The sequence below is a fragment of the Malus domestica genome, chromosome 16 (genome assembly GCF_042453785.1).
Source record: "Malus domestica chromosome 16, GDT2T_hap1".
Taxonomy (NCBI): Eukaryota; Viridiplantae; Streptophyta; class Magnoliopsida; order Rosales; family Rosaceae; genus Malus; species Malus domestica.
Window position 1 is genome coordinate 12,878,905 of NC_091676.1, and position 19,676 is coordinate 12,898,580.

At 34.7% G+C, this 19,676-nt stretch overlaps 2 protein-coding genes across 2 annotated transcripts; one reads left to right on the plus strand and one right to left on the minus strand.

Moving 5' to 3' along the window:
• Window positions 1-429: 429 nt before the first annotated feature.
• LOC103416776 (FCS-Like Zinc finger 15) lies at window positions 430-1,538 on the plus strand. The gene is made up of 2 exons (XM_008354997.4): window positions 430-849; window positions 1,079-1,538. The coding sequence occupies exons 1-2, from the start codon at window positions 557-559 to the stop codon at window positions 1,245-1,247; spliced, it is 462 nt and encodes a 153-aa protein (XP_008353219.1). The 5' UTR covers window positions 430-556; the 3' UTR covers window positions 1,248-1,538.
• Window positions 1,539-5,317: 3,779 nt separating this feature from the next.
• Window positions 5,318-8,194, minus strand: LOC103416777 (uncharacterized). The gene is made up of 3 exons (XM_008354998.4): window positions 7,778-8,194; window positions 7,559-7,664; window positions 5,318-5,598 (listed from the first exon to the last, which is right to left on the minus strand). The coding sequence occupies exons 1-3, from the start codon at window positions 7,946-7,948 to the stop codon at window positions 5,516-5,518; spliced, it is 360 nt and encodes a 119-aa protein (XP_008353220.1). The 5' UTR covers window positions 7,949-8,194; the 3' UTR covers window positions 5,318-5,515.
• Between the last annotated feature and the right edge of the window lie 11,482 nt (window positions 8,195-19,676).

The following is a 19,676-nucleotide window of genomic DNA, read 5'->3' on the forward strand; positions in this document are numbered from 1 at the left end:
GTCATGACCCATTTTTCTGGCTTTTGTGAGAGAGGGAGAGGGAAGGAGGGAGGGAGGGAGAGGGAGCGAGTAGTTCCTTCTTCCACTGATATGCGACTGCGACTGCAACTAGGGTATTGTTATTATCATCCTTATCAGACCCTAATTATACAAGCAATCACGATTTAAACGTAAACACAAGCAGACAAAACAAACAAAAGAAACTGGAAATTATTAAAGAAAGAAAAAACCAGAAAAAAAAAGAAAAGAAAAAGAAAATGGGAAACTAAAGAGGGAGGGGGGGGGTATGTGGCAGTTAATCAGCGCAATGAGTCAAATCGATGGCTACGCTAATCGTCCTTGTTTTTGCTCCATAGCTGTTAGGGGTCCCACCGAACCCACCCGTACCATTCTCCTCTCCCTTTCTTCTTTCTCTATTTATTTTTCCTCAAATTTTCCTATCAACCAGAGAGCAAAGGCTTCTCCTTCCTCCTCACACTGAAAATTTTAGAGAGAGAGGAACCTCCCGTAGAAAATTTTAGAGAGAGAAATTAAGGATTCGATGAGATAGATAGATATGGTGGGACTTAGCATAGTATTGGAAGAAGGTCAAAAGGGGAGTGGAGTTAGCAAAAAAATCCCTCAAGTAATTAACAAAGCCACCATGGTTGTCATCAACAAGCCTTTTTCTTCTTCATCTTCTTCTTCTTCTCTTTTGCCTTCTCCTTCAAGCCCTTCACAAATAACCCACAAAAGTTTTAACTTTTCTTCTCACTCCTCCTCACCCTCCTTTGGACAACCAAGTTTTCTCGACCAATGCTTTCTCTGCAAGCAGAAGCTCTTGCCTGGCAAGGACATCTACATGTACAAGTAAGTCTCTCTCTCTCTCTCTCTCTCTCTCTCTCCCCCCCCCCTCTGCCCACAAAACCCACCCAAAAATAAATAAAAATCGCATTTTTATCTCTAACCCACCTCCGATTTTGCTGTTTTGTGAAAAGCCCCGTTTTTTTTTCTTATTTGCGTAATTGCATGGTGATTTTGGAGGAAAAAAAGTTACAATCTTTGATTTGGGTTTTTTCGCTTGGTCTTGAAAATGCAGGGGGGACAGGGGATTTTGCAGCGTGGACTGCAGGTACAGGCAGATTTTCATGGATGAGGAAGAGATTGTTCGCAAGGAGAAGCAGAAGTACTGTTCACCATCTTCTTCTTCCGCTTCCTCTGATCAGCGCAAAGGGGCCAGAAACCGAGAGGGTGGATTTGCCTACTGAGAAAGGGGAGAGAGAGTTTTACCAGTTTGGAACCGAGAAGAATTGGTTTCTAGAGTTATATTTCCAGTTTTACCCTTAGTTTACTTTCAAAAGACGTTGATGTCCTCCGTCGTTTTTTCTTGCTTCCTGCTACGAGGCCAAAAGAATCCAACCTGTTCAAGCATTTATGTGTAATAGCCCACAGTTTTGCTTGCTCCCTCCATTGTTTAGAACGGAAACGATGGAGGAGGACATTCGTGGGATTTTGTGACAGTTGAAAGGGCATTAATGGCATTTTGTTGTTATGCTTAACCGTGGCATTCATGAATTTATTCATTTAATTTGGTTTTATATATATTTTTTGTTTTTAATTTTCTGTATTGCTTGATGCAATGGCGGTGGGGTGTAATAGGGTAATGGAATTTGTTCTATCCTGCGCATATATATTATATGGAGGATTTGTAGAGGGAATATGTCTAAATTGCCCCCTGAAGAGACAATAGTACATAAATGGTGGACAACAACATAAGTGCAGAATTAGTACTTGGAGAACAATGTCTTGGTCCCAACAGCAAAAGAAGATTAATGCCACCAGGAAACATGAGATTTCAATAGATTTTCCTGAAACCCCATGCAGTTTTCCTATTTACTGATGACGTCCTTCCATTTCTGCATTTTATCTCTCCAGTCGCTCTTTTGATATGATTGCAGACATTGAACACTATTTAGTGAGCGTTTTCCTTCTTAATCACCCTTTTTTAATTACCTGAGTTTTCATTTCTTCACATTTGACAGTCTGATTGACAGGACAGGAAAGTAGGTCCAATAAATTGGACTTGGATCCTCTCCTGAGCTCAAGGAGAGGATTCTCCTGATCAAAGGATTTAGGCCGTAATCTAACGGCTATAATTATTATAACTTTAAAGGGATTTCTCTGTTTGTAGCCGTTGGATTTTCATCCAATGGTCCAAATCATTTGCTCAGGAGGATCCTCTTCTTAAGATGCTTGCTTCAAGCGGACCACTCCTCGCTCTTAGCCCTTCTCGGCTGATAGAATGTGAATTATCTAGTTTTGGTCCGAGCAGGCGCGAAGTTAAGGGCTTGCTTGAGGGCGTTAAGCTCAAAGAGAGGATCCAAGTCCCAATAAATTTGCCATGTTTGAGCTTTCTTTTTTCTTGCTTCTTTTGCAAATACTAGCAAAATCTCGTCAAACATTTGCCCAAGCTCTGTGTGTCCAAAACATATGGTATAGAACATGAGGGTGGATGGTTTTTGGGGTCTTGTTTCTTTGGTACTTGGTTTTGGGATCTTGGGTTTTTTGGTAGTACATGGTTTTGGGGTCTTTGATTATGGGTAGTGCTATTCACGAACCTGTTTTTACTTCTCACACCATTCTCAATTTTTTTCGTCAGATCAAATGAATTGAGAAAAAAATTAACAAAGATGCATGGGTAAAAAGGAGTGTGCATAATACTACCCCTTGATTATTAGTACTGAAAAAGGAAAACATAGTTTGGGTAAAGGAAGCCAAGGGAGAATTGGTAAATTTTTCATTAAGTTGGAAAGATATTCTATGCACGATTATATGTAACTATCTTATGACAATGAGAAAGATGGTGATCTTATCATTCGTTAGTGTTTAAATCAGAGAAAAATTTTGCATGCGCTGTTTATATTTAACTTTTCTTTAACAATATAAAAAGAGAGTTGATTCTCGAACATTCATGGGTGTCAACGTTGCATTAGGGTAAGAATTTTGTAAGCGCCAAAACTTTCCTCTGACAATATGTGAAAGCAAATTCAATTGTTATCTTATTTTATCGCATTATGAAATATTATGTACTCAACGACATTTCTCTGACAATGCAAAATAAAATTTAATTGTTGTCGTTTAATGGTGTTGCATTAGAGAAATATTTTGTGCGTGTCGATTTTATTTAACTGTTATCTTATTTTGTCGCATTAGGGAAGATTTTCTCTAACAACGTAAAATGATATCTAATCGTTGTCGCATTAGTGAAAGATTTCAGTTATATTTAACTGTTCTCCTCCACCTATATGTGTCAGCAAAGTTAATTGTTATCTTATTTTGTCGCATTAGGGAAGATTTTGTACTCGACGACAAAATGAAATCTTATTGCTGTCGTTTATCGATGTCGCATTATAGAAAGATTTTGTGAGTGTCAGTTATATTTAAATGTTCTCCTTCGACAAAATGCGTAAGCAAAGTAATCGTTATCTTATTTTGTCGCATTAGGGAAGATATTGTACTCGACGACTTTTCTCTGACAATGCAAACTGAAGTCTAATTGTTGTCGTTTATTGATGTCACATTAGAGAAAGATTTTGTGCTCATCGGTTATATTTAATTGTTCTCTGCCGACAATACGCGTAAGGAAAGTTATATGTTATCTTATTTTATCACATTAGGGAAGATTTTGTACTTGCCTACTTTCCTTTGACAACACAAAGTGAAATTTAATTGTTCTCTCGTCTTATCAATGTCGTATTGGGGACATATTTTGTGCGCGTCGGTTATATCTAACTTTTCTCTGACAGCGCAAAAAGCAAAATTTACTGTTATCTTATAAATGTTGCATTAGGGAAGATTTTGTACTCGCAACTTTTCTTTGACAATGCAAAATAATAAAATTGAATTGTAATTGTTGATATATATATATAACATTAGGGAAAGAGTTTGTACGCATAAGTTATATGAAACTTTTCTCGAGCAATACACATAAGGTAATTGTTACGGTTTAATGGAGTCTCCTTGGAGAAAGGTTATGCTTAAGCCAATTATATATTTCCTCACAATGCATGTGGTACAAACTACTACTACTAATGCAATCGACGTATACAATAATTCATTAATTTGTCCTGCATTCTGCAAAGCAGTAGTCGAGAGTCGGGTAATTTTATATGGTGTGCGTAGGTGAGAGGCATGCATGCATGATTGGAAGTGGAATCATCACGTCTATCAAATTTAAATTGTCATTAGGAAACAGTTCCATAAAGAAAAGACACAAAAAGGAAAAGGGTTTTCAGGTGCGAATCAATCATTTGGCAAAAATGATGGGTATTTATGAATATATAGATAATATTTCTTTTAAACTTTTACCTTTTTTTATTGTGAATTACCATTGATTTCAAAGCCTACAAAAATATCATTGAAAATGTAGCTTTTTTTCCCTCTCCATGATCCCTCCCTGGAGATTGGAGAACGACACAGTAAAGTCTTAGTTTTGCTTCATGCAGAAACTAATATGCATTTTTATAAGATTAAAAAGGTCGTTGATAATCATTTCATTTTTACTTTTTAGTTTTTATTTTTTCAACGATTTTGAACATTTGTTTGGTAAAGTTCTGAAAAATAAAAAGTATCTTTAAGTTTTGTATTTTCAAAAAATTAAACAAAAATTGAAAATTGAAAATAAAATAGATTTAAAAAAAAAAACCGAAATAGTTATTAATTGATCCTTAAATTTGACGAACAATTGTCAAACTCAATGTAGAACCCTAGTTTTTTTCAAAATGTTCCTCAAATAAACATGACTTGCTGCAGCTAGACATGAACAACCTATTTACCAAAGAGTACTCTTACCAAATAATTCATTCATTTTAATAAGATCAAAGGAGTATGCTTCGGTACAAGTTGTAAAAATAAAAGCATGATTGATTACGTAAGAGAAAAACCTATTTACCGAATAATTCATTCATGACGACATGGATTCAAACCTCGTCAATGACTAATCTAACACATAATCTAACAAAATATATCGTTTGACAAAAAAAAAAAAAAAAAAACAATAAGAGTATCTCCTCTTAATTCTGCACATTCCTTCAGCTTTGCGTAGTATGGTACGGACGGGGATCCATGATCGTTGGATTCTTGACTAACGATCCAACTGCCATGGATCTCGGTCCACGCTATTGGCCGGTCCATTCTAGAATGAAAAGGCCGGCATTTTATGCAGAGTATTCCGTTTCCATGGGCAAATGGGGAATCAGGATGCCCTAAATAAGTTCCAATTTCTCACTTCACCACGCAAAGAAAGATGAAAGAGCTTAAAGCCAAGTTAGAGACGCAATTAAATTGAAAAACTGAAACTCATAACTCACAGCCCGTAGAAGTAGTATTAGATATACAAGTTAAGTGCAAGACTTTTAAGCAAGCGGTTTACCAGCTAGCAGATTCAATTTAATACATACACGTGCAACTTATGGCATCACAACTTCAGGCTCGTCGTCATTCTTTTCGTCACCATCTTTGTCATCATCACAAGCGTTCAACCAGACTTAAATAGCAAAACTGCTTTCTGATCCAAGTAGAAGTAGACAAAGTGGTTTGTTTCATGAGTCACATACGAACCTGCACGAAGGAAAAACGCGAAAACATATTCGTGAATACTTCTTGTTTGATGGAATGAATTATTTGTAGTTCCACATGTTATACAACAATTTCAAGATTAGATTGATCAAGGAAAAGAAAAAATATTCCTAAAATCCAAAATATCAAAACACAACTTCAATATGTTGCATTCTGAATGGACCGAGAAAATTTAGCACCCTTAGTAGGCCTGGTTTCATCCAAAGCTGGATGCCATATCAAAGATACCAAAGGTGTCAAACACAAGCCTTTGCCTGCTATGTTGGTTATTTGCACACATCTGTCGGGAATATAATGAAAAGAGCTGATTGCAGACTCCCAGCTAGTTTAGACCCACCAAATATGGCCCCGTTTGGTTAGTAGGATTGGATTGTTATGGATAACTATCCAGTTTAAAGGCAAATTGAAGGTAGAAGTGAATGATTTTTCATTTAGAGGGGAACAGAAGAGGATTAGACATGAAGAAAACTCATCCCTGATCCTACCATTTTGGAGAGGGTTTAGGTTTCCTTTGTGAGTTTATCCATCTTCCACCCTCTAGTTGGTCATAATTTTTTTCATTTTTCCACTCAACATGCCTTGAGATTAGGGAGTTATCCATTCCAATCCAATCACACGTACCAAGCAAGCCCAATGAGTGCAAAAGCTCTGAACTCTGGAGCAACAATGCTTGTGAGGTTCAAAATAAACCAAAAGGGTGCCAGTGGAAGACACATAGGAGACTCACAAGCCAATTATAAACTGTTCAACCTAGGTGGCCTCTTGTTGTTACTAAAGAAAATGTTGCTCTGATTATCCACGGCAATCCCACCAACTGTTTCCTTCAGTTGGAAATGGCACAAACTAATACTCATACGAAACATAAAATATAGGAACTTTGTTAAAGCCAGGGAAAACAATTGCATGTGAAAAATGCAACAGTGGAAAACACGTAACAATGAGAAAGAATCAAAATATCTGTTGCATATACAGAAGTGGAACAACAACATAACAGACTTATAAGGACATTCACTTTTAAAGCAAGTAAATCAATGCCTCAACGGGCTGCCTCTTGCGTGATAATACATCACTAACACAACCTTTTCAAATGGATAGGCTATCGCTAAACTTTTTCGGCTCAATCTGTGGTCAGTGAATTTCTTAAACATCTCACCTAAATTTTTTCTAGACTAACCACCTAAAATCTCTCTCCTCCAAATAACCAGCTAAGCATTTAGGCATGTTGTCACACAATATACAGAAGCGAAACCCCAACCATTTTCTGGCCTGCTGCCTTCTTCAAGGGTATGTTAAGACATTGATCTAGACAAGCCGACAACTTAATTTTGCTTGTTGGCAAACATGATTTTATTGCAGAGTGATTATATACAAGATTGAATCCCCAACTTTCGATCACTTAAAATTCCCTTTCCACCATTCAACAGTAGCCGAATATCAACCACTAAACAAAAGGTTGAGGAAAGATCACTAACACAGATCCCTACAAAATCAGGGTCTGTTGGAGAATAAACATTCGGCATCAGCGTTTCTCCTATTGAGTTGAGCACTATTTCACGTCCACAAATATAGTAACATGTATAGTCAGCTACGATAACACCAGACCTATATTTATATGATCAAAGTTTTTCAGCCATTCTACTTAGAATTTGTTAATCTGAGAGAGCTACAATGTTTTCTTCAAAAAGAACTATAAACTTCCAGTACTTTTTTCAAGATCCAGCTGATAATAGTTTATGACATAGGAATCCATTAAAGCTTCAGATCCATTCCATTTCAAACAAAACAACTCATCCTAATTAAACCACCAAAAAAAAAAACAACAATTAACAACTAAAATCGCAAAACAATGAATTATATTTTCTTCAATGTCACCAAATGTTTTCAAATAATAAATCTGAACGAACCCCAGAAAAGAAAAGGAGAGAAATTGAATGTATGTTACCAAAATTACGGCCAACAATGCAATGCCAAGTGGGTCCATGCTTCTTATCGAACTCCTTCTTTATATACTCGGCAACGTCCTTCTCCACGCTGTGCTTCTCAAATGCCTGAACAGAACAAAACCCAGAAATTCAATTTTCCATCGCCAAAAAACCCATTTCTGATCCAAACACCAATATAGCAAGAAAAATCGGAAAACAAAGTTAGAGAGAGAGCTAACCCCGATGGCGATGTCGACGGCCTCCTTCTGCATATCCTGGAACATGTCGGCGCTCTTGATGATGACGCGCTTGCCTGTGGGAGTGGTGACAGCCGAGGATGGTTTCCGGTCGTCGGAATTGGGCTTCGCCGACAGAGCTCCGGCGACGCTTCTCTTTGCGTCTTCGCTCATACTTTTTGTGCTTTTCGTCTCTGCTTCCCTTGCAAAAGCGAGTGTGTCTGGTTCCGATTTGGTAATAAATCAGAACTTTGCCTGGAAAAGCAGGACGAAACTGGTTCTTTTCTGCTCAGGGAAGAAGAACAACGCCCCCCACATCCACCCTTCTCTCTGCTCACTCTCTCTCTCTCTCTCTCTCTCTGTGCGAGTCTGAGCGTGACCCGGCTGTGATGAAGTGGAAAGTGTGTTATGATTGTTTTCTTGAACTTTTCGGGCGCTTTTTTTTTTTACCGCGGTTTGGTTTTTCGGTATTTTAACCGCTTGCGGGAGTTAATTAAACGAGTTTCACTTTCATATTTACCTGAAGACAAATGAATTTTACAGGGTATGTATTTTCTACAATAAATTGATTAAACGATCTTAATTTTAATTTATTTTTTATAGTGATAATTTTTATAGTGTGATTCATAGTATGAATGATTATGATCATAGGCACAAAGCTCTGTGATTAAAACATTAAGAGTTTTAAATAGGAGTTCCTATTCATTTTTTAATAGCCAAATATTATTCATTTTAACCGCGTACGGGAACTTGCAGCAGTTAATTAAACGAGTTTCACTTTCATATTTACCTGAACTATCAATATATTTTTAAACCCAAATTTATTATTTAAATGGGATGTGATATCCACACATCCCATTTTACTTCTCACACATCTTTTTAATTTTCGATCATCAGATCGGATGAATTGAAGAAGATCAACGGACAAAAATTATCAAGAGGTGTGTGAGAAGTAAAATGGGGTGTGTGGATAGCACACCCCTATTTAAATTACCCTCACAAACCCAATTTGATAGCTAAATTTATCTTTACACCCATTTTCAAAAGGTAAAACATCAAAATCAAATCATATGTTTTCTTCAGGCCTAAGCAATCTTGTAATTCTTCAAGCCCCTTATAAGCAAAACAATATTGAGGGATTGAAAGAATTGTTTGAGGAATAGAATCCATTTGCTTTAGTTTTGATATGAGGTGGGCAAATGCTATTATACGCAGGTAACTCAATCAGGGCATGCATGAAGAATCAGAATTGGTCTTTGCAAGTGTTTGTAAGGAGACTAAAGGGTCTTTCATGAAGGCTCGAGAAATGCTCATGGCTCGCGCCTTGAACACGCATAAGGTGGATTTGGCTGTTGGCCAATTGGGAGCTGCTGTTTCAGAAAGCAAGAACGAGGAATGGCATCCATCCCCAGATACAAAAATTGCATTTCTCAAGTATTTTGAGGATGAGAAAGATGTTGATGGTGCTGAGAAATTTTGTGAGATTTTGAAGCTTCTAGGTTGTCTCAATTGCAATGAGTATTATTTGCTGCTTTAAGACTTACATAGCTGCAGGAAAATCAGATCCTAAGATGCGCCGAGGATGGGACATCGACTGAAATTTTCCTTTGAGTTCATAAAATAATTAAAATAAAATAAAAACTCATAAATCGATTTATACTTTAGTTGGAAGATCGCAAACTTCAAAATCATTATCTATTTGTCAAAAAGAGCTTATTTTCTCTGTAATAACGTATTGGGATTTTAGCCAGAGTAGGACGCAAGAGAAAGATTGCATAATAGTAAGGTTTGATTATTGGATGATGGTTTATTAATACATTTCAGCTTTTTGTTAATTTTATCTTATACTTTATGATAATTGTGCAATAGGATAAAAATAACACTTCACATTTAAAATTTAAGTTGAGTATAGAAAAAAATTATATGAGTTCAAATAAAATTTTCCAATCGAATTTTATGGTGATGTAAGTTTCTGAATGAGACATGAATGTGTCATTTTTACCCTTTTGGGGGAAGTTAAACTTTTATTTTTTGTTGAATGGGGGAAGATAATTTCATACAAAAGCGTCCGACCAAATTTTATATGTTCATTTATTGTGTGATGATGGCTTTGTTTCTAGCCTTTTGTACTTTCCAGCTTCAACTCATCATTACGACTACAAAACAAAAATCACCAGGCCTTTATAAAAAGGAGGTAAATTGTTTGCCCTTCCATTTCCATACTTTTTTTATTCATTTCTGTTTATGTGATCACGGTTAAATCACGTCAATATTTTATATTAATTTTTTTATAAAAATAATAAAACAAAAAGTAATAGAAATATAAAATGTTGACGTGGCTTAACCGTGACTACACAAAACAGGAGGGATAAGAAGAGTATGAAAATGGAAAGGTAGACAATCCACCTCTTTATAAAAATTGAAATAGGACCAACCTGCCACGTCATTCGTACAAGAAGCATTTCACTTTGTATTTTAATTTTACTTGAAGTTAGCCGGTTTTATCAAATGTGAAAACTGTTATGCCGAAATTTCTCTCCTTTAACCTGTTTGGGTTTTTTGATTGCGTTGTTATGAATATTTATTGTTATTTTGAACAATATTGAGGTCACAGTTAAGTTACGTAAATATTTTATATTAATTTTTTTATAAAAATAATAAAACAAAAAGTAATAGAAATATAAAATGTTGACATGGCTTAACCGTGACCACACAAAACAGGAGGGGAATAGGAAGAGTATGGAAATGGGAAGGTAGACAATCCAACTCCTTATAAAAATTGAAATAGGACCAACCTGCCACGTCATTCGTATGAGAAGCATTTCACTTTGTATTTTAATTTTACTTGAAGTTAGCTGGTTTTATCAATTGTGAAAACTGTTATACCGAAATTTCTCTCCTTAACCTGTTTGGGTTTTTTGATTGCGTTGTTATGAATATTTATTGTTATTTTGATCAATATTGAGTCCACATCATAAAAAAAAGCTTCTCACTTATTCCATGTAAAGCATTTAACAAAGATCACGTATCAACTTGAATTATAGACCCTAGTAATTCCTGACACAACCTAATAATCCGACATGACACGACACGACATTAAATTAACAAATGTTCGGATCAACACGATAACAAATCGGATCGTTATCGGGTAACCCAATAAACACCTGTTAAGATAATGGGTTGGTTCGGGTATACACCTGGGTAACACGATACACGATAAGCAAAATATTAATTTTATAATTTTATAACCCTAAAAAAATATTATAATAATTATACATATTAAACAATTTTATACCCCTAAAAACTATAATAATTATATATATATATATATATGTTAAAAATTGGTGACCATTAGATCTGCTTAAATATACATACCATTTAATTTCTTAAGTGTTATATGTACAAAATAAATAAATTTAAATATACTTAATAAATAACTAAATATATATATATATACACACATCATTGATCTTGATGGGATACGAATTCTACGAAACTAATTTCAATTATCCAATCGTTAAACTTGTTTGAATATGCTTCAAGATTGCATCAGCAAAAAATCTCAAAAAACAAATATTCAGAGATCAAGTAACGGGACAAAACTTTTCGACAGTTATCAACGAAAAATCACAATTTAACGGTTATTTTAACTTCGATTTTGATAATTTTTTACAGCTACACTCCTTGACCCTATATGAATACAATGAATGAACTCAATCTTCAATTTAAAATATTTACACTAGTGGATACCACAAAATCTTATGTTATACTTAATGAAAATATGAATAAACTCTTAAGTGTTAGTGAATCTATTGTTTTGATGGGATACGCATTCTACAAAACTAGTTTCAACGATCCAACCGTCAAACATATTTGTATATACTTTGAGATCGCATATGCCAAAAATTGCAAAAAACAAACATTCAGAGATCAAGTAACGGGACAAAACTTTTCAACGGTTATAAACGAAAAATCACGATTTAACGGTTATTTGAACTCCAATTTTGATGATTTTTTACAGTTACACTCCTTGACCCTATACGAATAAACTGAATGAATTCGATCTCCAATTTAAAATATTTACACTAGTGGATACCACAAAATCTTATGTTACACTTAATGAAAATATAAATAAACTCTCAAGTGTTAGTGAATCTATCGTTTTAATGAGATACGTATTCTACGAAACTAATTTCAACGATCCAACCGTCAAACTTGTTTGTATATGCTTCAAGATCGTATACGCCAAAAATTGCAAAAAACAAACATTCAGATATGAAGTAATGGGACAAAACGTTTCGACGGTTATCAACGAAAAATCACGATTTATTGAAATCCCATTTTGATGATTTTTTACAGCTACACTCCTTGACCCTATATGAATACAATGAATGAATTCGATCTTCAATTTAAAATATTTACACTAGATACCACAAAATCTTTTGTTATGCTTAATGAAAGTATAAATAAACTCTAAGTGTTAGTGAATCTATCGTTTTGATGGGATACGCATTCTACGAAACTAATTTCAACGATCCAACCGTCAAACTTGTTTGTATATGCTTCAAGATTGCATACACCAAAAATCACAAAAAAACAAACATTCAGATATCAAGTAATAGGACAAAACTTTTCGACGGTTATCAATGAAAAATCACGATTTAATGGTTATTTTAACTCCAATTTTGATGATTTTTTACAGCTACATTCCTTGACCCTATATGAATATAATGAATGAATTCAATCTTCAATTTAAATATTTACACTAGTGGATACCACAAAATCTTATGTCATGATGATCGATGAAAATTGAGGATTTTGTAAAAGAAATAACATGCAAGCTTTGAGTTCCATTGGCAAGGTTTAAACTTTTGAGAAAGGCTTCACAACCTTGAAAACAAAAAATCTTTCATTTTGCATATCCTTGCACATTTAATATTTTGTAATAGACTAGTAGTGTATGAATGTTTGTTTATTAGGCTCTTATTTTCGAGTGTAGATGTAGTACTTAAACGACAAATGTGTTTTAATGTTTTGAAGTAATATTTATGTGGCAATGTGTGGTATGTGCAAATTTAAGGAAAAAAAAATATTTTTCTTAACGGGTCATAACAGGTCGGGTCACTTTACTCACTTTACCCAGGTAAAGTGACCCGACCTGTTAAGGACCCATTAAGATAACGGGTGTGACACGACACGACCTGTTAAGATAACAGGTGTTATACGAAAACGACACTAACACGACAGACACGACCCGTTTGCCAGGCTTAGACCTAAGGTCGTCTCTAGCTGAAAGGGGATCAAAGGGTCATGTTTAACTTTATAATTTTGTATGAAATTATTTTTTAGAGAACAGTATCAAATCATATTTTATATCATCTCCAATCGAGAGGTCCAAAAAGCCATAGGCCCTAAACTAGCTCATTTGACAAAAAAACCCATCTCCAACCAAATGAGGCTATTCTTTAACCCCCTCAATAATTTATTATGTTAATTGAATTAATATGGTTAATTGAATTAAACTATCATATTAAAATAAGGTTTTAGAACATATTTTGAGTGTCACTGTCGCTAAATGAATAAACCTTCAGGTTTTTTTATCTTTGTATAATGAAAATGATGTGAAAAATTGGTGAAGAATTGAAATAAAATGAGGTAAGATAGTATGGGCTTGTGAAAATGAGGTGAGAAATGGTGTAGAAATGGCTTAGGTATTTATAAGAAAAAAATTAGAATTTTAATATGAAAAAAAAATCGTCTAAAAAAATTCAAATGGGCTAGCTAGCTGGCTTTCTTTGGCCAGCCCACTAGCCTAATGGATGAATTATGGCCTGGTGGGGCCCGCAATCTCTTCGGCCTAACACTCGGTTGGAGACGATTTTTGTGTCAAAACGGACTATATTCTGGCATATGGCCCTTGCTGGGTTGGTTGGAGATAGCCTAATGATGCTTAGTGGGCCTACTTTGGTTAGTGCACTATCTTGAGAATGTACCTCTTGGTTTGTGTGTAAGTGACACCTTACTGAGTTTAAATATGTACTGGACTTCTAGAGGAGAGTAACGATAATGTATGATTGTTAGTATGAAAAGATGAACAAGAAACTATATTAGAAGTATTATGTAAAATTTGTATGTCTGTATGACAAGATTTGGTTGTCAAGTGGAATTGATAGTGTATGTGTAACATCCCACATCGATCAACGGAAATGGGGTGATGTGTCTTATATGTACATGCCTACCTCCATATAGCACGAGGCTTTTTGGGAACTCATTGGCTTCGGGTTCCATCGAACTCCAAAGTTAAGTGAGTTTGGACGAGAGCAATCCTAGGATGGGTGACCCACTGCGAAGTTCTCGTGTGAGTTCCCATAAACAAAACCGTGAGGGCGTGGTGGGGCCCAAAGTGGACAATATCGTGCTACAGCAGAGCCAGTATGGGATGTGACAAAATGGTATCAGAGCCACTCTGCCATTCAGTGCGAATGTGTTGACGAGGACGTCAGGCCCTTAAGGGGGTGAATTGTAACATCCCACATCGATCAACGGAGGGGGGGTGATGTGCCTTATATGTACATGCCCAACTCCATGTAGCATGATGCCTTTTGGGAACTCACTAGCTTCAGATACCATCGGAACTCCGAAGTTAAGCGAGTTTGAGCGAGAGCAATCTTAGGATGGGTGACCTCATTGGAAAGTTGTTCGTGAGTTCCTAGAAACAAAACCGTGAAGGAATGGTAAGCCCAAAGCGGACAATATCTTACTATGGCGGAGCCGGTCTGGCATGTGACAGTATGTGCTCTCATTGTAAATAATAGATGTTAATGTATGAGGTATGATGTGTGATAATGTGACAACACCATATATCAGTGTGGTAAATAGATGGTCCTGCCTGGTAATTTGCATTAGAGGGACCACACACATTCTAGGAATGATGATGCTTAATATATCTACGATGGGTTATCACTGCCTACACTATTAAACTATGCCTATGGACTTGCTTGGTATATCCATGATGGGGGACTATACGTATTCAAGTTGTCATTATGCTTGGTATATCCACGATGGTTGATCACCACCAAGTACTATAGGATATAGTCCTGCTTGGTATATTCGCGATTGTGGGGCCATACGTATGCTAAGAGTAATCATGCTTGGTATATCCGCGATGGATGATCACTGCTTACACTATTAAATTATGACTATGGTTGTGCTTGGTAAATTTGCGATGGGTAACAACTTCATAGTTAGATTTAGTTAAGCTGTATGGAATCCATTTTCTTATTTGGTTCAGTTCAGAGGTTCGAAACCTTACCTTTGATTGGATTTCATTGAGCTGGTTCCGAATCCTATTTCAGGTTTGGTTCTATTGGGTTAGTTCAGAATTCTAGATTTTTGTGCATAGAAATTGCTCAAGTTTACGCTTGTGGTTGTAACTTAGGATTACAATGCTAGATAATGGATTTCAGTAACAAAATACGACAAACCTTATAGAGGTTGGCCTTATTAAAATTTATTAAAGTGATATATGATCTTGTTGGTTGATCAATGTAGTTAAATGTTAATATTGTGCAACTTGGATTCATGGAGTCGATTATTTGTTGTGATTGCGGAACTATGTTGGAAAATACATGATGTATGTGAGTGACAGAATGACAATCCTAGCTGGCATATAGTTTCATTATGTATTCTAGAATCTAGTGATTCATGCTACTCGAATTTTATTAAGTGATTTTGGAATTCTATGTTTCTTTGCTAGAAAGTACCATGAGAAATGTCAGAGTTTAGTAAATGGTGAATCACGAATAGCTAGATCCTGTTTTAAGGTATATAGACAATCTAACATAAAGGTATAACCATAAAATACAGAAAAATATTACTACGTTATCGAACCGTTAGGTTGTTTTTTGTTATAACTCGTAAACAAGGCATGATTGATGAACAACTATTTTTTGACGTGGAGTTTCGATGCTAATCGTATTTTTGGGATTCTGACGTGACACATTTCCTTAGTAAATCGTGGCAGAAAACGAAAAGGCTTGTGCTGGCATTTATTTTAGAGTATAATGAGACTACGAAACTATTATTATACTCCTAGACTTTAAGCGCACGTTGACAACAAATTAACAAAACTTAAATGTTTGACAGAATTTATATCGAAAGTTATATTGACATGTCCGATGTCCCATGTATGATATATCATACATTGACTTGTTAACTTTGCAAGAAAATTGTAAATTTGAATATTAATGGAAGAACAATAATAGTGTGTGTCATGGGTCCATTGATAAAATCCTAGGTACATTATGTATGCATGATTCTTTCTCGCATATTAATTTTTATAGAGGTACTTGTTGATTTGCTCTCTGAGCTTGTGTAGAAGTGTCAATTTTCCTCCCGAACTTTAATTTTAGCTGATTATTTCCTTGAACATTTCCCTCACCTAAACTTTCATTCAATTTTCATCCATCCAATTTTCCATTCTTTTTCCCTCCCATACACTTGTCATGTGTTATCTGCATGATCAAAACGGATAAAAAATTGGACAAATTTTTTTTATAATCTACCTTCAGGGAGAAATTGGCTATTTATAAAAGTTCACGGGGTAACCGGCTAAAATTAAAGTTTAGGGGGAAAATTGGCTAATAATAAAAGTTCAAGGGGTAATCGGCTGAAATTAAAGTTCAATGAAAAATGACAGCTCTATACAAGTTTATGGGACAAATCGACAAAAATAGCGGTTGAGATTTAATTAAATTTTAAACCTCAACTATTTTTATCAATATCTATATATACAAGCCCTTTAAAGAGAAGTCATCCCCATTTTTTGAAAAAAGAATGGAGATTAGTTATGGAACCCATTTCACATCGAACTTCAAAGATCCAAACCATCTATTTTGTAAGTCTTGATTCATAGATTATCTATGTCAAATTTCATTTCAATCAGAAACCATTTACCGATTTAATTGCCACGTTGAAATTTTAATGTTTCTTAAAACATAGTGTTCGTCAATTTCTTTAAGCTCAATTAGATGTTTTAAATATTTCTGATTTGGCTAATATTTTTCAAGATTGATCAACGTGCTTCAACTTTTAAATCAATTACCACATGTACAAGACGCAAATACTATTCGAGGCCCAAATACTTGGGCGAGCAAAGTTCAATGATGTACAAACAAATGGGGGCCCAAATATTTCGAGGCCCACCCTAAAGTTTGAGCAGCTATCGTTAAGTACATGCAGTCCCTGGGCTCCTATGATTGGGTATGTGACGCGTGTCCCAAGTTGGAGTGCAGATAGCACGAAGCTGCCAACTTTGAAATGGGCACAAAGTTTATCTACAGGCAATGCATCAAAGCGATGACATTGTAATTCGCGAAATCGTCCACGCGTCTGATCAGTTTATCTTCCAAGGAAATATTATTACACGCTCTTCTTAATGTTTCACCGAATCCACCGCCAATCAGCAGACGCCAACACATCGTAGGCGTTGGGCAAACACCTCACGCGCCAAATGCTCCCAATTATTTCACGGACTTGGATTGTCTGCCCTCCCATTTCGGTGCCCTTCTAGTGCCCTCCTGTTTTGTGTGGTCACGGTTAAGCCACGTCAATATTTTATATTATTTTTTTATAAAAATAATAAAACAAAAAGAAATAATAATATAAAACGTTGACGTGGCTTAATCGTGATCACACAAACAGAAGGACACAAGAAGGGCACCTAAATGAAAGGGTAGACAATCCAAGTCCTTATTTCACACATATTGATCATTATATCCACTGGGCTTCTGACGTTTGGCTGAAACGCGATCGTATTGACAAGTTCAAGAAATATTATTTTTTAATGACTGCTTTCCCGCACCAAGCGCAAGAAATATAGTTGTTCTTTCTATTTCATCAGGATAATAATTTCAGAGATTTCAGAGAGATTAAATTTATAAATTAAATTTTGTAAAATAAGTGACATAAAAGTTGATGATTGAATTATTATTTAAATACTAATGCTTATTTTTTATTAATGACATATCATTTAGTTTATAAATTTAATTTATCTAACATAACCAATTTTAATATTTCATCAATAATTGCAATAACATTCATCATCGCCGCATTCCTATATCAAATGACAAACTTTGGTCCCCCAAAAAAATCAAATGACAAACAAAAAGCATAATCATGACATTCGCAACGTTAAAATTTTCTAATAATAGAGTCATGATTTTGACTAAAATAAAAGATTCATTACACTATTCGTCAAGCACCTGATAGGAACATGTCAATTTTTGCAAATATATGTCAAGAACACTATGATATGTAGAGACTTGTCAAGGGTGGTACATGAAATTGTAGTGTTAAAGACTGTCAAAACTTGTCAACTAAGGCATTTCATCCAGCATTTGATGCATACAATAAAATCGCACAAAAGAAACGAGAAAAGGAAGACATGGATGATAAAAAAAAATAGAAGCATAAGTAGGATGAACATGTTGTAATCTGTATAAAGTGAATAGTAAAGGCAAGTTTATTGCTCTTGCCCTCCACAAACAGGTGGAGATACTCTTAGAATGAATAGTAAGGGTAATTTTAATGCACTTGCTCTTCAAAAACGGGTGAGATGCTCTTGGCTTATTGAATTGCTGGAGAGGGTTTTTTGGGTTGGAGGGCACATTGTTGTTTTTGCTCTTACCTTCTATCAACTGATAGAGATGCTCTAAAAGAGCCATTAGGTAGATTTTTGTTAATTTAGCAAACATTTGACTTTAAAAACTATTCCAACCGGTCAATTTAATTGATCATCTCCAATATTAACTATTTTAACTATCTGGGAGACCATAACTTGAGATCTCTTTCCATGATAAGATGTATGTAGCATTAGAATATGAGTTTGTTGTACCGTATAACTTCGATACAGTATTCCTATTACAACTATTAATTTGTGGTATCAATATTTTATATAAAATGTGAAAATTGGAGTATTAGTTTTTAGAATTTTGATCCAATTGTTATACAATTGTGTTAAATTTTAATAATTAAATTTCACAAAATTTTAATTCAGCGCCAAAATTTAATGAACAAAATCCAAAGATCAATGCTCAATTTGTATCTTTATAAGTTATAACAATGACTTAGAACATAACATCTTAACTAACATATATAAAATATAGAACATAACATTTTAAGTAACATATATAAAATATAGAAAATAACATTTTAACTAACATATATAAAATATGGCTCAGAGTATATGTAAAATCACTTATGACAACGACGTTTTTATTTTTATTTTTTATTACAAGCTGTATTCTATAATAACGTATTGTAGAAGACGGAGAAGACGATGATAACAACCAGCACAATTTATCACTTATTTTACAAAATTGGAGTTGTTAATAACTCTGGTTGGTTAAATTTTTTTTGTAAACGATAGATTTTATTAGATTAAATGTTAGATTAACCATTAATAAGGTCCGAATTTACACAGTCATGTAAGAACTCAATTTTTTTTCACCACTATGATAAAGCGTCACTTGTTTTGGTTAGTTAAATTTAGATACCTATTAATAATTTTACATAATTTCCAGAAAGAAAAATAAATAAATTACGAGCGTGGTGTTCCCCTCCCCAGATATGCGAGAAAAGCAACTCAATCGCTCATTCATGCACACAATCTTATATTAACTTTTTATAAAAAGAGAAGCATAGAAATAAAAGGAAAACTAATGAAAAAAGCTTGAAAACTTTGAGTTTTAATGATAAGGATAAAATAAAGGGTAAAATGAATAGTACCAGATTGATTTTTAGTATAAAAATATGATTTTTCGTTAAAGTGAACAGTATCAAGAGCTTTTCGTTAAAATTCTCTAGATAAAATGTGATTAATTTTTTTTATAAAAAGAGAAAG

Excerpts from the sequence above, each read along its gene's own strand:
- LOC103416776 (XM_008354997.4), top strand. The coding sequence starts at position 557 with ATGGTGGGACTTAGCATAGTATTGGAAGAAGGTCAAAAGGGGAGTGGA. Across the intron at positions 850-1,078 it reads AAGGACATCTACATGTACAA|GGGGGACAGGGGATTTTGCA; the intron begins GTAAGTCTCTCT and ends TTGAAAATGCAG.
- LOC103416777 (XM_008354998.4), bottom strand. The coding sequence starts at position 7,948 with ATGAGCGAAGACGCAAAGAGAAGCGTCGCCGGAGCTCTGTCGGCGAAG. Across the intron at positions 7,665-7,777 it reads CCGTCGACATCGCCATCGGG|GCATTTGAGAAGCACAGCGT; the intron begins GTTAGCTCTCTC and ends TGTTCTGTTCAG. Across the intron at positions 5,599-7,558 it reads CATTGTTGGCCGTAATTTTG|GTTCGTATGTGACTCATGAA; the intron begins GTAACATACATT and ends TCCTTCGTGCAG.